General features: G+C 41.4%; 1 protein-coding gene across 3 annotated transcripts in view; it reads left to right on the top strand.

The window, feature by feature from the left end:
* apeh (acylaminoacyl-peptide hydrolase) overlaps nucleotides 1-20,644 on the top strand; it is a 148,222-nt gene that overhangs the window by 81,088 nt on the left and 46,490 nt on the right. For all 3 annotated transcript variants that reach the window (XM_051670153.1, XM_051670154.1, XM_051670152.1), the window contains exon 19: nucleotides 10,487-10,575. In XM_051670153.1, the coding sequence (XP_051526113.1) occupies nucleotides 10,487-10,575 (89 nt within the window). The remainder of the gene's footprint in view (nucleotides 1-10,486; nucleotides 10,576-20,644) is intronic.

The following is a 20,644-nucleotide window of genomic DNA, read 5'->3' as shown; positions in this document are numbered from 1 at the left end:
TGTAACCTTTATTTATCCAGGTTGGTCCCATTGAGATTTGAATATTTTTTTTTTTTTTACAGGAGTGACCTGGCCAAGAAAGGCAGCAACCAAATATAGACAGTATACAATATAAATACATGAATCAACAACATATAAAACAACATATAAAAGCATGATAATACTTTTCAACTATTGCAATCAAAAGATTCTAGTTCCTTAGAGTTAACAATCATTTAAAATTAACTAAGAATAATAAGATCTTTAAGTTTAAGGACAGATTGCAAGTTGTTCCAAATAAATGGTGCTGAAAACCTAATAGCCTTTTTACCCATTTCAGAGTAAGCTTTAGGAACAGTCATAAATAAAAAATCCTAAGACTGTAGTCTATGTACTGTACACCACATTTCTGCATCACAAAGAGAGAAATAAATAGGTAGTCTTTCTAAAATTGCCTTGCAAATAAATATATGCCAGTGACTAAGTCAGTGTAATGAAAGAGATGTCCAACCAACTTATAGTATAATATACAGTGGTGAGTAAATGTTGCAAAATTAGTAATAAACCTTAAGGCCCCATGGTTGACTACATCCGGCATATAAAGACAGTGCGCTGATGAATTCATATACAACAGGTCACCATATTCAAGTAAAGGCAAAAATGTTGCTTCAATCAGTAGTCTTCTAACATCAAGTGAAAAACATGATTTGTTCCTAAAATAGAAGGATAATTTCAATTTCAGCATACTCACTAACAGCTGTATACTGTATGAGGCTTAAAAGACAACTTGTCATCGATTAAAAATCCCAAGTATTTAAAAGTTGAAACCACTTAAATTTTTGACCTTGTAGAGTGACAATACTTTCAGTCCATTGAACATTCTTTGAATTTGTAAAAATCTAAATCTTAGTTTTATCCAAAACACTTCTCTTTGTAATATAAACAAAAGTTTATTTATGCAGTAATATCAATTAATAATTAATACAATGCAGTCAATAAACTTCCGACTTACAACTACAAACTAAACAGTGATATGATTAGATATGGAAATAAAAATAATCCTATAAAACATAAGGTGTGTGTGTGACAGTGTGTGTGTGTGTGTCAGTGTGGTTAGTGAGAGAGAGAGAGAGAGAGATTATTAAGTGACAGCCCGAAAGCTGATTTCGCGATAGCTGGAGATAAAGCAGCTGTGTTCATCACTCAGAGACGTGGTTTTACGAGCGGGGCTCGTAAAAGTCCTGCGTTATTTGACTCTAATGGATGAACTCAGTTTCTGTCTCACCCGCAATGGCGAAAATGCACAACAATCCAATTTGGTTGGACCACAATACAGCAAAACAAATTCGTGATAATTAATACCCTGAGTATTAATAATGAGCGGACATGGCGGTCCGTAAACTGTACAAGCAAAAACCTTGAAACACAAGAATAACACACTATAATATTCTATCTCTGCCCAGATGTAACCTCTTACTTGAATCGCATGAGGACACAGGTAGAATGTGTTTTCCTCCGTCCTTTAACTTTGACCCGGTTCCTTGAGGCTCGTGTGATGATGGGAGGCCGTTTCCTCGCTCTGTCGGCGGGCGGTACGGCTGTTGATTCTCGGCGGGCTGGCGGAGAACTCAGAAATGTCAACTTGATTGAAGATGGAAGAGAAATCTTTAATCTCTTCACTTCTGTAGGCCAACAGATGAAGATGCGAATTGCTCAGTGGTCTCCTTCGGATCTGTTAGTGTTCGGTTGAACACAGAGTAATCTCAACTCGTCCAGCAAGATGGAGATTGTATGGCTACAGTTTCAAGTCGGACATTACTTCCTTATGCCACGAGGCTGCACCGGAGAGCAGCAAAAAGCTACGTCTGTATTTGGTGAACTAAGTCGCTGGAAGCCACTCTGGAAGCATTTCAGAATTATTTGAACTCCTGATGATGTCATGTTTGAGGGACGTTCTGTTGTGTGCCTCATCTAATAGGAGTTGAGAGATAGATCCTTTAGTGAGCAAGGCTTCATGTATTTGTAGTCTGTTTTGGACTCCCTTTGTTTGATTTTGGCACGATTTTTATCAGTATAATTTACGACATGGAATGTGTGGGGGCTGAGTTAGATTTTACGACTGTTAGGCCTGCCTTTGTCTTCTATCTGAATACATGAGGCCCAACACTAGGGAGTAAAACAACCTAGCATTATCAGAAAAGCCTGAATTAACCAGGCGCTGCATTTAAATATCATGGTCCACTGTATCAAAATATGTAATGACATTTGTGACCTTCATAGTAGCAATAACTATGCTATGATTGTTTTCTGAAACTTGACTGATACTTAGACAATACTGAAAAATTGCATATAAAATCTTTCATCTGGTCACTAACCAAATATTCCAGTACTTTGGCTATTACAGAGAGATTGGAAATAGATCTGTGATTATTTATAATTCATAAAGGCCTTAGATATTATATTTGTAGCCAGGGAAAGATTAAAAAGATGTCAGCAGATATTATTTTTTTCTTCTTTTTAATCCCCTTTTCTCCTAATTTGGAATGCCCAATTCCCACTACTTAGTAGGTCCTCGTGGTGGCGCTGTTACTCACCTCAATCCGGGTGGCAGAGGACAAGTCTCTGTTGCCTCCGCTTCTCAGACCGTCAATCCGTGCATCTTGTCACGTGGCACGTTGTGCATGACTCCGCAGAGACTCCACATGTGGAGGCTCATGCTACTCTCCGTGATCCATGCACAACTTACCACGCTCCCCATTTAGAGTGAGAACCACTAATCGCTACCACGAAGAGGTTACTCCATGTGACTCTACCCTCCCTAGCAAACGGGCCAATTTGGTTGCTTAGAAGACCTGGCTAGAGTCACTCAGCACACCCTGGATTCGAACTCATGACTCCAGGGGTGGTAGTCAGCATCACTACTCGCTGAGCTACCCAGGCCCCGTCAGCAGCTAATTTTAAGAAAACAGGTTCTGATCTATCTGGACCTGCCAGTTTTCTTGGATTTGTTTTTTTTTTCAAAACATTATAAACCTCTGCAACTAACAAGGGAGCAAAACTGAAAGTAGTAGAATTAGCAAAACTCATATTCTTTAAATTCTGAATTTAAATCCATCACATCAGGAGAACTAGAATTAGAACTAAACAAAGGTCCAGATGAAATAAAATGTTCAGTAAAACATTTCAAAACTTCAAATATATCTAATACAATCACATCATTCTTCACTATAGAAGAGGGAATATTACAGCCATATTGTGATTTAACTGCCTTGAAAAACTTGGGTTGTTTAAATTTTTTTGTTGTCATTAATAAATAAAACTATTACTTTAACATTTACATTTATTTGTCTATATAGCAAAACCAGCCCCTATTCTTTGGTGATTAGTGCAATATACATTCTAACTAGGGTTGGGTACTGAGAACAGGTTCTTGTTCAGAACTGGTTCAAAAAAAAAAAATGTAAATGCCGAAAGCATATTATTTTCATGACTTTCGGTTCCATTGCATGAAATTTTCCACCGATTTGGATGGAATACACCATACTAAAATACTCTGACACGGTTTCCTGCAGTGCATTTCAGCGACAGCATTGCCCTCTACAGAATCTACAGTGTGAAACACACAGCGAGCCCTGTGTATTCTGATTCCTGAATGAATGACTCTTATGAGTCGGCTCTTTTAAATCGAGTGCACAAAACATATGGCACTTTCTTTGTGGTCCGATTCTTGAACGAATGACTAATGAGCTGTTTTTTATTTTTTTGAAAACACACATCAGTCGTATCACTTACTGAATTTTGTGCGCAAGTTAGGATTGTCCAACTCAAGATAAAATAAGAACTGTTGAAGTCTTACAAGCATGAAGTATGAACATTAGACTACATAACACAGTCAAAACTGTCTCTGGAACTTTTACTGTATATTTTATGTTGATCTTCAGACCTGTGAGACCCCTTTGGCCTGTTTATTTAAGCAGTGCAGTTACTGACTGGTTATTCATATGACAGTGTGTAGTTAAAGATACACAAGTTCCCTATCTATCACTCACTCGACATTGTGTCGATGTAGTGGCACTAGGGGTCACTCTTGGGAGATCCAAACACCTCTGCTTTTTGAAAAAAGGCCAATGAGAATTGGCAATTGGAAAGGAGCTGGTATGCAACCACTCTTTCAGATTTTCTCTTCGGAGCCGAGCGGTTGTATTCAGTGCACTGAATTAAATTCCCTCCAAAGACGCACTTCAAAACTGCTGGATTTACGGCACATTTCAGTGGCTTCTCCTCCTCTGCACCCGTGGAGTGCATAGAACGCCCCTGGGCGCTTCGGCTGAGCGAAAATAAGAGAGTATATTCTAGAAGAGTATATTTTCATTCACAAAAAGAGCGGCACACACACGGAACATCTTTTTAAAGATGCCTTTCCGTTTGTGTGTTATTCCTGGTTGTGGTCGTTATCTCTCCGCTTCTGATGGCCACGATGGCTGTCTTACGTGTCTGGGCACTGCCTACGTGGAGACATCGTTCGTGGATGAGTCATGTCCTCATTGCGAGAACATGACCATGGCAACGTTGCGGTCACGACTTGCTCTCGTAAGAAAGCAAGCCACCCCTGCGGCTCCCCGCACCGGTCCTTCTACCTACGGGTTTGAGGCTGCGTCGGTTAGCACTGGGGGCGATTTGGGGACATCAATGGGACCACCTCCGCCGGGTATCCCCCCACGGACCTCCCATTCCCCAGTACGCTTGCTTGCCCCGATCGGGCTCTTGCATGAGACTGCCGGCTCGTCTCAGCGCGAGTTCGACTTCTCGTTCAGAGTTTGGGAAGACGATGAGTTATCGAGCGCAGCATCGGAGAGCGGGCTCGTCCAGTCTGACGCAGAGGCTTCGACTGGGCTTCCTCCTTCGGGAATGGTCGCCCAGTCTCACGGCGACGTGGAAATGACAGACATGCTTACCTGGGCGGCCACGGGCGTCGGGCTAGAGTGGAAACCTCCACTCTCCCCTGAACCCTCACGGCTCGATGATTGGTTCTTGGGCTTGGGGCGCTGCACACGGCCACGCCCCTCCCCCATTCCTTTCTTCCCGGAAGTGCATGAGGAGCTGACAAGATCGTGGGAGGCACCTTTTACTGCCCGGTCCCGGTCTTTCAGCTCCCCCGCTCACTACCCTCGATGGTGGAGTGGCCAGGGGGTATTCGGTGATCCCCCAGGTGGATAAGGCACTTGCGGTGCACTTGCGACTTGGCTCTTGGTGACCAGAAGAGGTTGGATGTGTTGGATAATATAAAAAGACTAAGCTGTATATTGTACATTAATTATTGCTCAATGGGGCAGTTTTATCTGTTCATGAGAAGGATAGCCTGAGGGAAAAAACTGTTCCTGTGCCTGACGGTTCTGGTGCTCAGTGCTCTGTAGCGCCGTCCAGAAGACAACAGTTCAAAAAGGTAGTGGGCAGGATGAGTGGGGTCCAGAGTGATTTTTCCAGCCTTCATCCTCACTCTGGAAGTGTATAGTTCTTGAAGGGAGGGTAGGGGGAAACCAGTAATCCTCTCAGCAGTCCGAACTGTCCTTTGTAGTCTTCTGATATCCGATTTCATAGCTGAACCAACCAGACAGATATTGAAGTGCAGAGGACAGACTCAATGACTGCTGAGTAAAACTGTAACAGCAGCGCCTGTGGCAGGTTGAACTTCTTCAACTGGCGAAAGAAGTACAACCTCTTCTGGGCCTTTTTCACAATGGAGTCAATGTGGGTCTCCCACTTCAGGTCCTGTGAGATGGTAGTGCCCATGAACCTGAATGACTCCACTGCTGCCACAGCGCTGTTTGGAAAGGTGAGCGGGGACAGTGTTGGGGTGTTCCTCCTAAAATCCACAATCATCTCCACCGTTTCGAGCATGTTCAGCTCAAGGTTGTTTTGACTGTACCAGACAGCCAGCTGTTTAACCCCCCTTCTGTATGCAGACTCATCATCATCTCGGAAGAGGCCGATGACAGTGGTGTCATCTGCAAACTTCAGGAGCTTGACAGAGGGGTCCTTGGCAATGCAGTCATTGGTGTAGAGGGAGAAGAGTAGTGGGGAGAGCACACATCCCTGGGGGCACCAGTTCTGATTGTGCAGGTGCTGGAAGTGAATTTCCCCTGTCTCACAAGCTGCTGCCTGTCCATCAGAAAGCTGGTAATCCACTGACAAATAGACATGGGAACGGAGAGTTGGTGTAATTTAGTCCAGAGAATAGCTGGGATGATGGTGTTGAAAGCTGAACTGAAGTCAACAAAAAGGATCCTTGCATATGTCCCTGGTCTGTCCAGATGTTGCAGGATATGATGCAATCCCATGTTGACTGCATCATCCACAGACCTGTTTGCTTGATAAGCAAATTGAAGGGGATCTAGAAAGGGTCCAGTGATGTCCTTCAGGTGGGCCAACGCCAGTCTTTAAAATGACTTCATGACCACAGACGTCAGGGTGACAAGTCATTAAGTCCTGTGATTTTTTGTTTCTTTGGGACAGGAATGATGATTGAGCATTTGAAGCAGTAGGGAACTTCACGCTGCTCCAGTGATCTATTGAACATCAGTGTGAAGATGGGGGCCAGCTGGTTAGCACTGGATTTAAGACATGCAGGTGAAATGCCATCTGGGCCTTGCGCTTTCCTTATCTTTTGTTTTCGAAAGACACGGCACACATCATGTTCACGGATCTTAAGTGCAGGTTGAGTAGCAGGAGTGGAGAGGAGGGGGCAGCAGGAGGTGTTTGTGTTTGTGTTTGTGTGAAGTGAAGGTCAGAGCGGGTGTGGGGTGCGAGATTGTACCTTTCAAATCTACAGTATCTACAGTATCTGTGAGCTCATCCAGATTGGTGTCTGCAACCTAAAAAACACTCCAATCAGTGCAGTCAAAGCAGGCTTGTAGTTCCAGCTCTGCTTCATTGGTCCATCTCTTTACAAACCTTACTACAGGCTTAGCAGATTTTAGTTTCTGTCTGTAGTTTGGAAGAAGATGAACCAGACAGTGATCAGAGAGTCCCATAGCTGCTCTAGGGACAGAGTGATATGCATCCTTTATTGTTGTGTAGCAGTAATCCAATATATTTCTGTCTCTGGTTTGGCATGTAATGTGCTGTCTGTATTTGGGCAGTTCAAGTGTGAGGTTTGCTTTGTTAAAATCCCCAAGAATAATAATAACTGAGTCCGGGTATTGTTGTTCTGTGTCTGTGATCTGATCAGCCAGCTGTTGTCAGCATCAGAATAATGCACCAGAATAAACAAGGAAAACTCCCACGGCGAGTAGAAAGGCTTACAGTTAATAAAGAACGCTTCCAAATTAGGACAGCACATCTTCTTTAATGTTGTTACATCTGTACACCAACTTTCACTGATGTAAATGCATGTTCCACCGCCTCTTCGTTTTCCCCGTTCACTCCGAAATGCAATCCGCTCTGAACAGCTGGAAGCCCAGCAGATGTAACGCGCTGTCCGGAATGGCTTCACTCAGCCAGGTTTCTGTGAAGCACAAGGCAGCAGAGGTTGAAAAGTCCTTGTTTATGCGGGTGAGCAGATGTAGTCCATCCGTTTTGTTAGGAAGAGAGCAGAGATTCGCTAGATGAATACTCTGCAGCGCTGTTTGAAAACTGTGCCTACGGAGCTTGACCAGCACACCTGCTCGTCTCCCTCGCCTGCGTCTCTTGAACAACACAGCCACGCCCCCAACTAAAATGTCCAGCAAAACATCTGAATATTCAAAAACCGGGAAAAGATTGTCTGGTATATGCTGTTGAATGTTCAGCAGTTCGTCTCTGGTAAAACTGACTGGAAAAAGATTACTAAGCACATGACAAACAAAAACAACAAAACAATAGGAGCGCTCCATACCGAGGCGGCCATCCGTGGCGCCATCATGATGGCAACAGACTAAAGAGGGCGGTAAATGCTATAAGAATTGCCTCTCTAAGTCTATTTCCAAACAGTTCTTCCTCAAAAGCTCTAAAAGAATCATTACTGGAATTGTTACTGGAATCGTTAAGGAACTGGAATTGTTAAGAGGAATCAGAACTGGAATAGTTAAATTCCATGCCTGATTATAACAACAATTCCATTAACTTTGACAGTAACTGATTTGGTCAGCCAGGTTCCTGATAAATCAAAATTTTCCCTGAGGTCAACTTATAATGTTAGTAAAGTTTTTATGCACCAAAACAGTCATGATTTAGTAAAATATGATAATTTTCCACCCTGTCTCTGGACCTCTGTCTGAAACACTCATTTTGGCTTCAGTGTCTCTTTTAAAACTTCTGTGTAAATAACCATTGTTATGATTGGCTAAAATCATGCAGCCCCTCGAATACAGCCATATGTATTTGAAACCCAGTCAGAAGAGAGAACCAGCTCCACAACAAAAAAATACTAAATTTCAGGGTTTACACAATGCATATCCAACACATTGCATCTGAATGTATCAAACTAGTTACTCATGCTGATATACAGACATACATCTAGTTCATGTATACATAGACCAACAATTACAAATTGTGCAGATGGGTGAAAAATGCATCCAGAGCACTTTTATTCTCAAAACAGCAAGACACAGAATGGAGGTCTCTTTTTAAGAGTTATAATTTGACATTGTGTCTTTTAAAAGCTGTGTGAGATGCGTGATAACGATCGAAGCAGTTAGTCTATTGCATGTTTATGCAGAAAAAGGTTTAAAAATATTCCAGATGGGCACAAGAATGTGTCCTGTGTAAGCCCCCTCTAGTGTAGAGTAGGCCCATCTGTCTTGTTCTCTCGTCTTTACGTTTCTGACTGAGCGCTATTGGGCGTGCTGAGGATGCAATGATGTAAAAGTAGGCATTGATGTCTTGCTGTAGAGGCAGTCATGTGCTGATGTGTTCATCTGTGTGACATCACAAAGTAGGGAAAATCCAAAGTCCTTTTTGCATCTTGATTTAAATAAATGCTCTTACTTGTATTGAGGAAGTTTTGAGTTTTGAAAGTTACTGTTTTTATAGTACAATGAACTCTTACATGTCAAAAGATCACGTAAAATGTTGTTCCTTGTGTCATGACCCCTTTAAACTATCCTGTATTTAAAATCAGCTGAAGTAATATCCTGTGAAATAGTATTTAGGCCTGGATTAGGCTAAACATTTCTAGATATTAATAATAATATAACAATGAATAATATATACCTAGCATTTTTAGAAAATGATTTATCCAACATACTCTAAGGAAGAGAGTTTAATAAAATAATAAAATTATCATTTAAAATCTGAAAACATTGAGGATGAAGGGTGGAGGCCAAGCTTAACATGTGTAGTGACATTGTTTGTGAAGACTGAAGATAGGTAAATTTGGTGAAGCATTAGTGAGAAAGAGTGGTCCCAGGGAGATGGAAAGATGGAAGAGGAAGGGGATATGATTGGAACAGTCAGCCAGCAGCAGCAAGGGCATTGGACAGTGTGGGAGGGTGCATCTTGTAGAGTTCTAGGGTGGGCTGACTTGTGGAAGGTACCCCAGGCAAGGCTAAGTTTTCTAATAAGATCCACCTATGATAGTCTTCCAAGCCCTGGAAATTTGCCTCTATGGTATGGCAAAGAGGAGAGTTATCCCCTCTGTGAGGCCCCAAGAGCAAATCTGTAGCAAATGTTGGCTGTGTGCAAGATCGCCTAGGCACAAGGTCAGTACAGGTGGCAGCATGATCAGGTCCTGCAAAAACTGGCAGAGATCCTAGAGGCGTGTAAAGGCAAACAAAGGCCACCATGCTCCTCAGTGGAAGTTCATTGACTTTGTTAAAAAGGGAGGTGCCGCAAGGCACTGCACAGAGGAAAGCAAGGTCAATCCGATTGGTCTATGGCAGTCGACGTTGACCAGCAGCTGAAATTCCCTTCTGAGGTTGCCATTACACTTTGAGGCCTGACATAGTGTCATGTTCGGTGTCAGCTAGAAAAGTCATAGTGATTGAGCTTACTGTCCCATGGGAAGAGGTAATGGAAGAAGCCTATGTGAAGAAGAAACTAAAATATGCTGATCGCAGAAAAATTTCAATGCAGGAAAAATAGTAGTAACAGTGTGATTAAACAAGCAGAAAGAATCTGTGGCCAGAAAAGTTACTTCCAAAGACAGAGTAGCTCAGTCACACAGTAACCAAAAAAACTAAAATCTTGCTTGAAGAACATACAAAGCAAACAAACTAGAATTTCCTAAAGTCTTAGTGTGCTGAAAGGAATTGGTTTAGAATCCCCAAAAACCAATCAATGAGTTGTCCATTCCAGGTATAAAAAAATACTAAAAACTTCCAAAGTCTTCTGTATCAAGGAAGCACATAAATGTTTAAATCTTTAAACAAAATTACTTAAAACAAATAAAGACAGGTGCTAACAAAGACACATGCTGCCACACATGCTGCCATCTTGGATTGCTGCCATCTTGGATGACAATGAGAACACTGAAGGTAAACGTATGATTTTCATGTCATATTTCTGATGTGTGATGTGTTTTCTGTTGTAGTGAATTACAGAGGTTCAATTGGCTTCGGTCAGGACAGCATCCACTCTTTACCTGGAAACATCGGCACACAGGACGTCAAAGACGTGCAGGTAAAACTGAGCTAATTTTTGTCTAAACACATCTCATAATAAGACTTGCAGCAGTCTTTTGCTGGGCGTACACAGTGCAAGTTCTGAAACTCAGGAGGTCGTGAGCCTGATAATCGTACAGATGCAGTGGTACACAACACGACTTAATGATCTGGCGAATTCTGGAGCAATCACATTTATTTTCATGCTGTTTATCATTATAAAACATAAAGCCTGACGACGGGGAAATTGCTTTAATTCTTTGTGGCAGTAATAGCTTGTGATTTAGAAAATAAAAAAGAGGATGTACATGGCCATTGGCTGTTAACTACTATTTTTTTATTTTATTTTTTTTTTTTTTTACAATTATGGATAATTATCCCAAATGCTGTACAACATTTGACCGATTCGGATTTCGAGCGGAGGCTGTCTGATTTCATGGCAACATAGATCAATCATCGTCAGTTACTGCATAATAAGAAAGAACACAAAAAGTACAAGATTAAAAAGAAAGTGCACAAAATCGGCGCACCGTTTCTGCCAATTAGGCACTTCTTCTCGCTCTCCTGCCCAGCTCCTGTCGTGAGTCTGGCTGAAGGGCGGCCCTAAGAGGTGGGGCGACGATGACGAGCCGGAGGGGTGGATCATTCTGCCACAAATGTAATACTTAGAACTAATCATGCAAGTAAAATATTTTAATTCTCTACGTTTGATAAATAACAGACTTTTGTATGTTTGGGGTTGCCAGATATCAATATGTGAAATCCCCCCCAATCAGATATTAACAGTTTCTCTCACCGGTGTTCTGAAAACACTGGTAAACAGGGATGCTGGAGATTAGTGATGAGTTGTGTGTTCTTTCCAGTGTTCACATGAAACTTAAGCCACTAACAAGTTTTCATATTTTTCACACCCTTTCAAAAACATGAGAACATTTCAAGGAATTATTTTTACTGTCTTTAAAAAGAATAGAATAAAAGGTAAGATAGTTCCATAGTGCATGGTTACAACAAGATTAAACAAAAAAAAAATTCAGGTTTTCATCCATAAAATGCTTTTGTGTAGGGGCATGTCATATACATCACTCATAAATACATAAAAATAATTTTTTAATACACATCGTAAATATAGGGGTGATATGACCAAAATCATATATAACAATATGAGTAATTTTAAATCACGGTAACGGTATATATCACAATATGGTAATTTTTTTTTGAAAATCAGTTAAAATTGACTTATGTAAACTCAGCAAAAAAAGAAATGTCCCTTATTCAGGACACTGGATTTTAAAGATAATTTTGTAAAAATCAAAATAACTTTACAGATCTTTATTGTAAAGGGTTTAAACAATGTTTTCCATGCTTGTTCAATGAACCATAAACAATTAATGAACATGCACCTGTGGAATGGTCGTTATGACACTAACAGCTTATAGATGTTAGGCAATTAAGGTCACAGTTATAAAAACTTAAGAAACTAAAGAGAACTTTCTTCTGACTCTGAAAAACACCAAAAGAAAGATGCCCAGGGTCCCTGCTCATCTACGTGAACATGCCTTAGGCATGTTGCATGGAGGCATGAGGACTCCAGATATGGCTAGGGCAATAAATTGCAATGTCTGTACTGTGAGACGCCTAAGACAGCACTACAGGGAGACAGGAAGGACAGCTGATCGTCCTCGCAGTGGCAGACCACGTGTAACAACACCTGCACAGGATAAGTACATCCAAATATTACACCTGCAGGACAGGTACAGGATGGCAACAACAACTGCCCGAGTTACACCAGGAATGCACAATCCCTCCATCAGTGCTCAGACTGTCCGCAATAGGCTGAGAGAGGCTGGACTGAGGGCTTGTAGGCCTGTTGTAAGGCAGGTCCTTACCAGACATCACCAGCAACAACGTCGCCTATGGGCACAAACCCACCTTCGCTGGACCAGACATGACTGGCAAAAAGTGCTCTTCACTGAGGAGTCGCGGTTTTGTCTCACTAGGGGTGATGGTCGGACTCGCGTTTATCGAAGGAATGAGTGTTACACCGAGGCCTGTACTCTGGAGCAGGATCGATTTGGAGGTAGAGGGCCGTCATGGTCTGGGGCGGTGTGTCACCGCATCATCGGACTGAGCTTGTTGTCATTGCAGGCAATCTCAATGCTGTGCATTACAGGGAAGACATCCTCCTCCCTCATGTGTGGTACCATTCCTGCAGGCTCATCCTGATATGACCCTCCAGCATGACAGTGCCACCAGCCATACTGCTCATTCTGTGCATGATTTCTTGCAAGACAGGAATGTCAGTGTTCTGCCATGGCCAGCAAAGAGCCCGCTGATGATCAGTCTTTTTTATAGATCTTGAAGGGATGTTGCAAGCCGCTGACACCCCTCATGATATAATATTGGGAGGAGACTTTAATCTTTTGACAGACTCAGTCCTTGATCATAGTGAAGCAAAAGTGTGTAAGCCCCCTAGAGCAACAGTGGCACTTCACAGGATGTGTAAAAATCTTGGTCTTGCAGATATTTGGAGACTTTTGAACCCATCTGGTAGGTATCAGTCCATAAGATTTATTCTAGAATAGATTTTTTTTTTTTTTTTTTTGATATCCAAATCCCTCATTTCATCTGTTGTTGATTGTTCAATTGGAAACATCTTAGTCTCAGATCACGCCCTGGTGAGTTTAGAGATGTTGCCACATACAGAGAAAAATAAATTATACAGCTGGTGCTTTAATGTATCACTTTTGCAAAATCCTGATTTCCAATAAATGTTAAAAACTGAGATCAGTGTTTATATGGAGACCAACTGGTCCTCAGTATCCTCTGTGGGCATGGCTTGGGAGGCACTTAAGGCGTTTCTTAGGGGCTGGATCAAACAGTATGCCTCATTAATCAAAAAATCCAAATCACGGGAACTTGTGGAGTTGGAAGGAAATATTAAAAGTGCAGAGGCTGATGGCTTCAGAGAATTGACCTGATTTAAATATAGATATAATACTATTTTGTCGCGGAAAGTGGAGTTTTGGTTATTCAGGGCAAGACAGTCATAATTTGAGTCGGGTGACAAAGCAGGGAAGCTTTTGGCTAGATATATAAAGCAGAGAGAATCTCTTTCTACCATTCCCTCAGTGAAATCTGCCGGTGGTGAAATATTTACCTCAGCCATTGATATTAATAATGCATTTAAAGAATTCTATATTGATATTTATAGTTCCACATCTTCGTCTACTGATGAAGATATTAGAAACTTTGTGGAACCATTAGATCTTCTTAAACTGACGATTGAGCAAAAAAACTCTCTTGATTCTGAGATAACCTTGGAGGAGCTTGACAAGGTAATTAAGTCCCTACCTACAGGCAAGGCCCTGGGGACAGATGGTTTTGCCGTAGAATTTTTTAGATCTTATGCTACAGAACTGGCTCCACTTTTGTTAGTTTATACTGAATCATTAAAGAATGGAAAGCTTCCTCCAACCATGACACAAGCCCGGATCAGTCTGATTTTTAAAAAGGACAAAGATCCAAGTGAGTGTAAAAGTTACCGTCCAATCTCCCTGATCCAACTAGATATAGAAAAATATTGTCAAAAATGTTGGCTAACCGATTAAGTAAGGTTATGACATCTCTTATACATATAGATCAGGTGGGATTTTTACGGGGCCGCAGCTCTTCTGATAACATCAGGCGTTTCATCAATATCATGTGGTCAGTAGCGAATGATCAATCTCTGATCGCTGCCATCTCACTTGATGCCGAAAAGGCGTTTGATATGGTAGAATGGGATTATCTTTTTAAGATTTTGGAAATGTATGGGTTCGGGAGTACATTTATTGGTTGGATTAAGTTACTTTATAGACACCCTGTAGCAGCGGTACAAACAAATGTATTAATTTCAGATTATTTTACTCTGAATAGGGGCATTCGGCAGGGCTACCCTCTTTCCCCATTATTGTTCTGTCTTGCCCTGGAACCATTAGCAGCCGCGATAAGAAAGGAGGATGATTTTCCAGGGGTGGTTGCGGGAGGTGTGGCGCATAAGCTTCTGCCTTACGCAGATGATATTTTATTATTTGTCTCTGAACCTACTAGATCTGTGCCTTGCCTCCACAGAATTATTCATTCCTTTCCCAAGTTCTCAGGATACAAAGTCAGTTGGTCTAAATCCAAAGCTTTGGCTCTGACAGCATACTGTCCAGTAACGGCTTTCCAGCCGGGCACCTTCCAGTGGCCCAAACAGGGCATTAAGTATTTGTGGATTTTATTCCCAGCAAATTTGTCTGATTTAGTCAGTGTTAATTTTGACCCTTTAATAAAAAGGTTTTCAAGCGATGTGGGCAGGTGGGCTTCATTACATTTATCGATGATTGGGAAGGTTAATGTTATTAAAATTAATTGTATTCCAAAATTCAACTACCTGCTACAGTCTCTCCCTGTAGATGTCCCCCTCTCTTATTTCAAGCAATTTGATAGCATAGCGAAGTCCTTCATTTGGAATGGTATGCGCCCCAGGTTAAATTTCAATAAGTTACATAGGCCGATTGACAATGGTGGGTTAGGCCTACCCAAGATTTTGTTTTATTATTATGCATTTGGTCTTAAACATTTGGCTCATTGGTTGCTTCCACCTGAGAGAGCCCCTCCCTGGTTTTGTATTGAAAAGGAAGTTCTTGCCCGTATCTCGCCACTGCAAAGCCTTTCGATCAAACTAGCTGGAGAGGTTAAGTCGCACCCCGTTATTTTGCATTTTCACTCGATATGGACAAAAGTGTCCAGAGTGTTTAATTCGGATATTTATTTAAATGCAGCCTCGAGCATATGGCTGAACCCTAAACTATGTACTAATAAGTCCCCTTTCTGTTGGTCAGATTGGATTGTGAGGGGGGTTAATGCACTCGGTGACCTATATGAGGGTGGAGTATTGAGACCTTTTGAAAATTTGGTTCAACATTTTGGCATTCCCAGATCTCAGTTTTAAAAGTATTTACAGCTCCGCCACCTACTCAGCACTGTTTTTGGGAGTAGCACGCACCCCCCTAAAGCGGGGGATACTCTGGGAGTGGTGATTGCTGCTTTTGGGAAGGTTCATGAGGCATCAGTGTATTACTCCCTGCTAATTCAGAGTCTGGGGGGACGGAACTTTGAATTCTTTCAAAAGATTATGGGAGAAAGATCTAAACTTGACATTGGGGGAGGGGGTGTGGGCTAGGATCCTAAAAAATGTCAAGTCTGCATCTAGAGATGCAAGGGTGTGTCTGATGCAATTTAAGATTTTGCATCGATTTTATTGGACCCCCTCTAGATTGTATAGACTTGGTCTTAAAGACACTCCCACCTGCTGGCGATGTCAATCAGAAGACGGGGACACAACCCATGTTTTTTGGGGATGTGTTGGGATCCAGGAATTTTGGTTTAGGGTTCAGAGCTTTGTGTGATGTAGTGGACACTCAATTTTCATTTTGCCCCAGACTGTGTATTTTGGGTGATGGGGCAGTCCTGAATATATTTGATAAATATATAAAAAGCTGGGTCCTAACCAGCGTGATGATTGGCAGACAGGAAATTCTCAGGGGATGGAAGTCAACTGATGCACCCTCATTTCATGAGTGGTCTACCGAGATGGGCAGGGTAGCAGCATTTGAGGAGATGGCATGTAGAAGGCTAGGCAACCTAGGAGTTGTACATCAGGAAATTCTGCAGCTATTTAGCCTTCTTGGAAGGCTCTCGGGGACGGGCAGTGAAGAGAGACTATTGTTTTTTTTTTTGTTTGTTTCTAAAAATGTTCTGCTGTTTTATTGTCTGTATGTGTGTCTTTGTCAGTTGGCTTTTGACCACTGGGGTGCTTGTTTGTGTCGGGGGGAATCCTCCTAGACCACACCTGATTCCCTCTTGGGATCTCTCTGTGGTCCTACCTGCCTTACAGAGAGCCCCCTTTGTGCCCTTGGAGCAGGCCGAGCTCAGCACTTTGTCGCTGAAGATGGCCCTGCTGGTGGCGCTCACTTCTATCAAGAGGATGGGGGACCTTCAGGCACTCTCTGTCACCAGCGAATGCCTGGAGTTCCGGCCAGCACACTCTCACGTGGTCTTGAGACCCCGGCCCGTTTATGTGCCCAAAGTTCCCACCACTCCCACTCACAGGTGGTGAACCTGCAAGCGCTCCCTTCAGAGGAGGAAGACCCGGCCTTGTCGTTGCTGTGTCCAGTTCGCACCCTGGGCATCTATCTGGACCGCACGCAGAGCTTTATATGCTCAGAGCAGCTCTTTGTCTGCTTTGGAGGGCAGCAGAAGGTGGGAACGAGACGTTTTGTCCCTCCTGCCGCGGCGCTGAACTGACTGCTGACTTGGCTGGGACTCTTTCTCGGCTCCTCAGCACAACTCTGAATGAGTGGTGCACGCCATCTCCTTTTATACCCATATGTCCGGGGCGGAGAGTGGCATGCAAATCCCACTCACCGATTTTCATTGGCCTTTTCTGAATAAAGCAAAGGTGATTGGGGCTCTCGAGCGAACCCCTAGTGTCACTATATCGACACAACATCTCGTTCCCTCCATCAGGGAACAGAGGTTACATCAGTAACCAAGACGTTACTTTTCCCCCCTTTGTTCAGGGACACATTATTCCATTTCTGTTAGTCACGTGTCTGTGAAACTTGTTCAGTTTATGTCTTCGTTGTTGAATCTTTAAATGTTCATACAAATATTTACACGTTAAATTTGCTGAAAATAAAAGCAGTTGAATGTGAGAGGATGTCTTTTTGCTGAGTTTATTAAATAACCATATTGTAATGTCTATTTTGGGGTAATTCTGTCAGTGAATTAAATACTTAAATATTATATCTATATATATATATTTCTCTTTATTTGGAACTTGACAATAGTCAAAGTAAAAATAAATAAATAAATAATTTACTTGGTTTTAAATTATTTTTACCGATTATATTAGGGGCAAGTGGGGCTAAGCCCCAGCAGAGGTGGCACTGTTGTGCAAATTGCATGGCATCATCATATATTTATTTTAAGAAATAATATATTTTCCACAAATTAAACATGTTTTATGTCCATTTTACAAAAAAGTATGTATTCTTTTGAGAAATTCTGTTATTATTAAGGTGTGTTGCGTAAAAGCCATTTAATCATTTTCATTTGCTATGAGTGGTGATAGCCCTTCATCCTCAAAGTTAATCAACGGAGATCTGGAGAACGTCATGCGCATGTACAACTAGTGTTCAACGATGGCCTGAGGGGCGAGTTAAATCAAAAGCTTTGATCATATTTATGTCAAGCTGTTGACATGAGCATCGTAAGTTACCGGGTGTAGAGTAGACCCGCGTAGTGAACTTCATTGGTAAAATTCAAAAGCTTTTTTTCTCTAATATGCTGCTGGTTGGATTAGTTAGAGTGCACCGTTCATCATTTCAATGAATTGGATGCCATTGCTTTGAGGTGTTGTGTTGTTGGTGCATTGGTTTGTATTAGATTACAATGACTGATAAATATTGGAAGTCTGTCGTCATTTTGATTAGTTTTGTTATGCTTTTCATTTGAGTTAGTGAGATAATACTCACACCCTTTGACGATTTGCCTATTTGTGGTTTATTTTCACGTTTACTTGAGCTTTTTGAGGTGGATGTGTACGTTTTAGTGGTATTTTGTGCTGAGATGAAATCATTAGGGATGTTTGTGTGGCATCATGTTCAGAGGTTGCGCTAGAAAAAAGTCTTTATTCGTCACTCTCTGTAAAATTTCTGTCATGATCTATTTTTTCAGTCATACTTGTTTTCATTTTATAAGTACTAGGGCATTGAGGGACATAGCATCCATTATAATGGCACATAAATGACAGTTGATAGGCTTTTATTATAGATTTTTTGACTCCCATTGTTTGAGTCTGTTGAAACTGATGAGTTCTAGTGTGAAACTTCTACCTGTCAATCAACTGCTGCACTAAAACAAGGTTTTTAAACTTTGCCGGTTAAAGCACACACACACATGCACAAATTCACAGAACTTCATAGTTCCTGATGTGAACATGAATTGTAACATGAGAAGCACATCTGTGAAGCTCAGATAACACAGCTACTCTACTAAAATAATGGACAATTCTGCTCTAAACGTGATGTTTGCGCTTATTTTAAATGCATGCATAATTGTTTTCTTTTTTTTTTTTTTTTTTTTTGGAAGGAAGTTGCTACTTTAATTCACCAAAGTGGCATTCAACTGATCACAAAGTATAGTCAGGACATTACTGATGTAAAAAACAGCACCATCACTATTTGAAAAAAGTCATTTTTGATCAAATCTAGACAGGCCCCATTTGCAGCAGCCATCGCTCCAACACCTTATCCTTGAGTAATCATGCTAAATTGATCATTTGATACTAGAAAATCACTTGCCATTATATCAAACACAGTTGAAAGCTATTTGGTTCATTAAATGAAGCTTAACATTGTCTTTGTGTTTGTTTTTGAGTTGCCACAGTATGCAATAGACTGGCATGTCTTAAGGTCAATATTAGGTCAAAAATGGCAAAAAAGAAACCACCTGAGTATCTGGACAAACTGACAGCTACAATGCCAAGGATCTGCAAAGCTGTCATTGCTGCACATGGAGGATTTTTTGATGAAAACTCACACTTGCAGCACATTATCAGATGTCATCTTATCTGTCACACACATTATTCTGTTATTACTCTAACTCATGCCAGTGACAAAGAAAGTCCTTTGGGTGGACGAGTTTTCCCAGTTTGACTGTTAGTGATTAACATTTTTATTAATTTTCAAAACAAAGAAAAACAAAACATATATATAATGATTCAAAATTAACTCCCACTACTCCCCTCCCCAATCAAGAAACCCATCTGACCCCAAACGAACATCCCAGTGGTCTTACATAAGTACACACATTTACAGAGAATAAAATAATAGATAAATAAATATATATAATGTGTATATATATACAGGTGCATCTCAATAAATTAGAATGTCGTGGAAAAGTTAATTTATTTCAGTAATTCAACTCAAATTGTGAAACTCGTGTATTAAATAAATTCAGTGCACACAGACTGAAGTAGTTTAAGTCTTTGGTTCTTTTAATTGTGATGATTTTGGCTCACATTTAACAAAAACCCACCAATTCACTATCTCAAAAAATTAGAATACATCATAAGACCAATAAAAAAAAACATTTTTAGTGAATTGTTGGCCTTCTGGAAAGTATGTTCATTTACTGTATATGTACTCAATACTTGGTAGGGGCTCCTTTTGCTTTAATTACTGCCTCAATTCGGTGTGGCATGGAGGTGATCAGTTTGTGGCACTGCCGAGGTGGTATGGAAGCCCAGGTTTCTTTGACAGTGGCCTTCAGCTCATCTGCATTTTTTGGTCTCTTGTTTCTCATTTTCCTCTTGACAATACCCCATAGATTCTCTATGGGGTTCAGGTCTGGTGAGTTTGCTGGCCAGTCAAGCACACCAACACCATGGTCATTTAACCAACTTTTGGTGCTTTTGGCAGTGTGAGCAGGTGCCAAATCCTGCTGGAAAATGAAATCAGCATCTTTAAAAAGCTGGTCAGCAGAAGGAAGCATGAAGTGCTCCAAAATTTCTTGGTAAACGGGTGCAGTGACTTTGGTTTTCAAAAAACACAATGGACCAACACCAGCAGATGACATTGCACCCCAAATCATCACAGACTGTGGAAACTTAACACTGGACTTCAAGCAACTTGGGCTATGAGCTTCTCCACCCTTCCTCCAGACTCCAGGACCTTGGTTTCCAAATGAAATACAAAACTTGCTCTCATCTGAAAAGAGGACTTTGGAACACTGGGCAACAGTCCAGTTCTTCTTCTCCTTAGCCCAGGTAAGACGCCTCTGACGTTGTCTGTGGTTCAGGAGTGGCTTAACAAGAGGAATACGACAACTGTAGCCAAATTCCTTGACATGTCTGTGTGTGGTGGCTCTTGATGCCTTGACCCCAGCCTCAGTCCATTCCTTGTGAAGTTCACCCAAATTCTTGAATCGATTTTGCTTGACAATCGTAAGGCTGAGGTTCTCTCGGTTGATTGTGCATATTTTTCTTCTACACTTTTTCC

Source organism: Myxocyprinus asiaticus, chromosome 33, assembly GCF_019703515.2.
Source record: "Myxocyprinus asiaticus isolate MX2 ecotype Aquarium Trade chromosome 33, UBuf_Myxa_2, whole genome shotgun sequence".
In the NCBI taxonomy this organism is placed as follows: domain Eukaryota; kingdom Metazoa; phylum Chordata; class Actinopteri; order Cypriniformes; family Catostomidae; genus Myxocyprinus; species Myxocyprinus asiaticus.
This window is presented reverse-complemented; position numbering and strand designations above follow the sequence as displayed.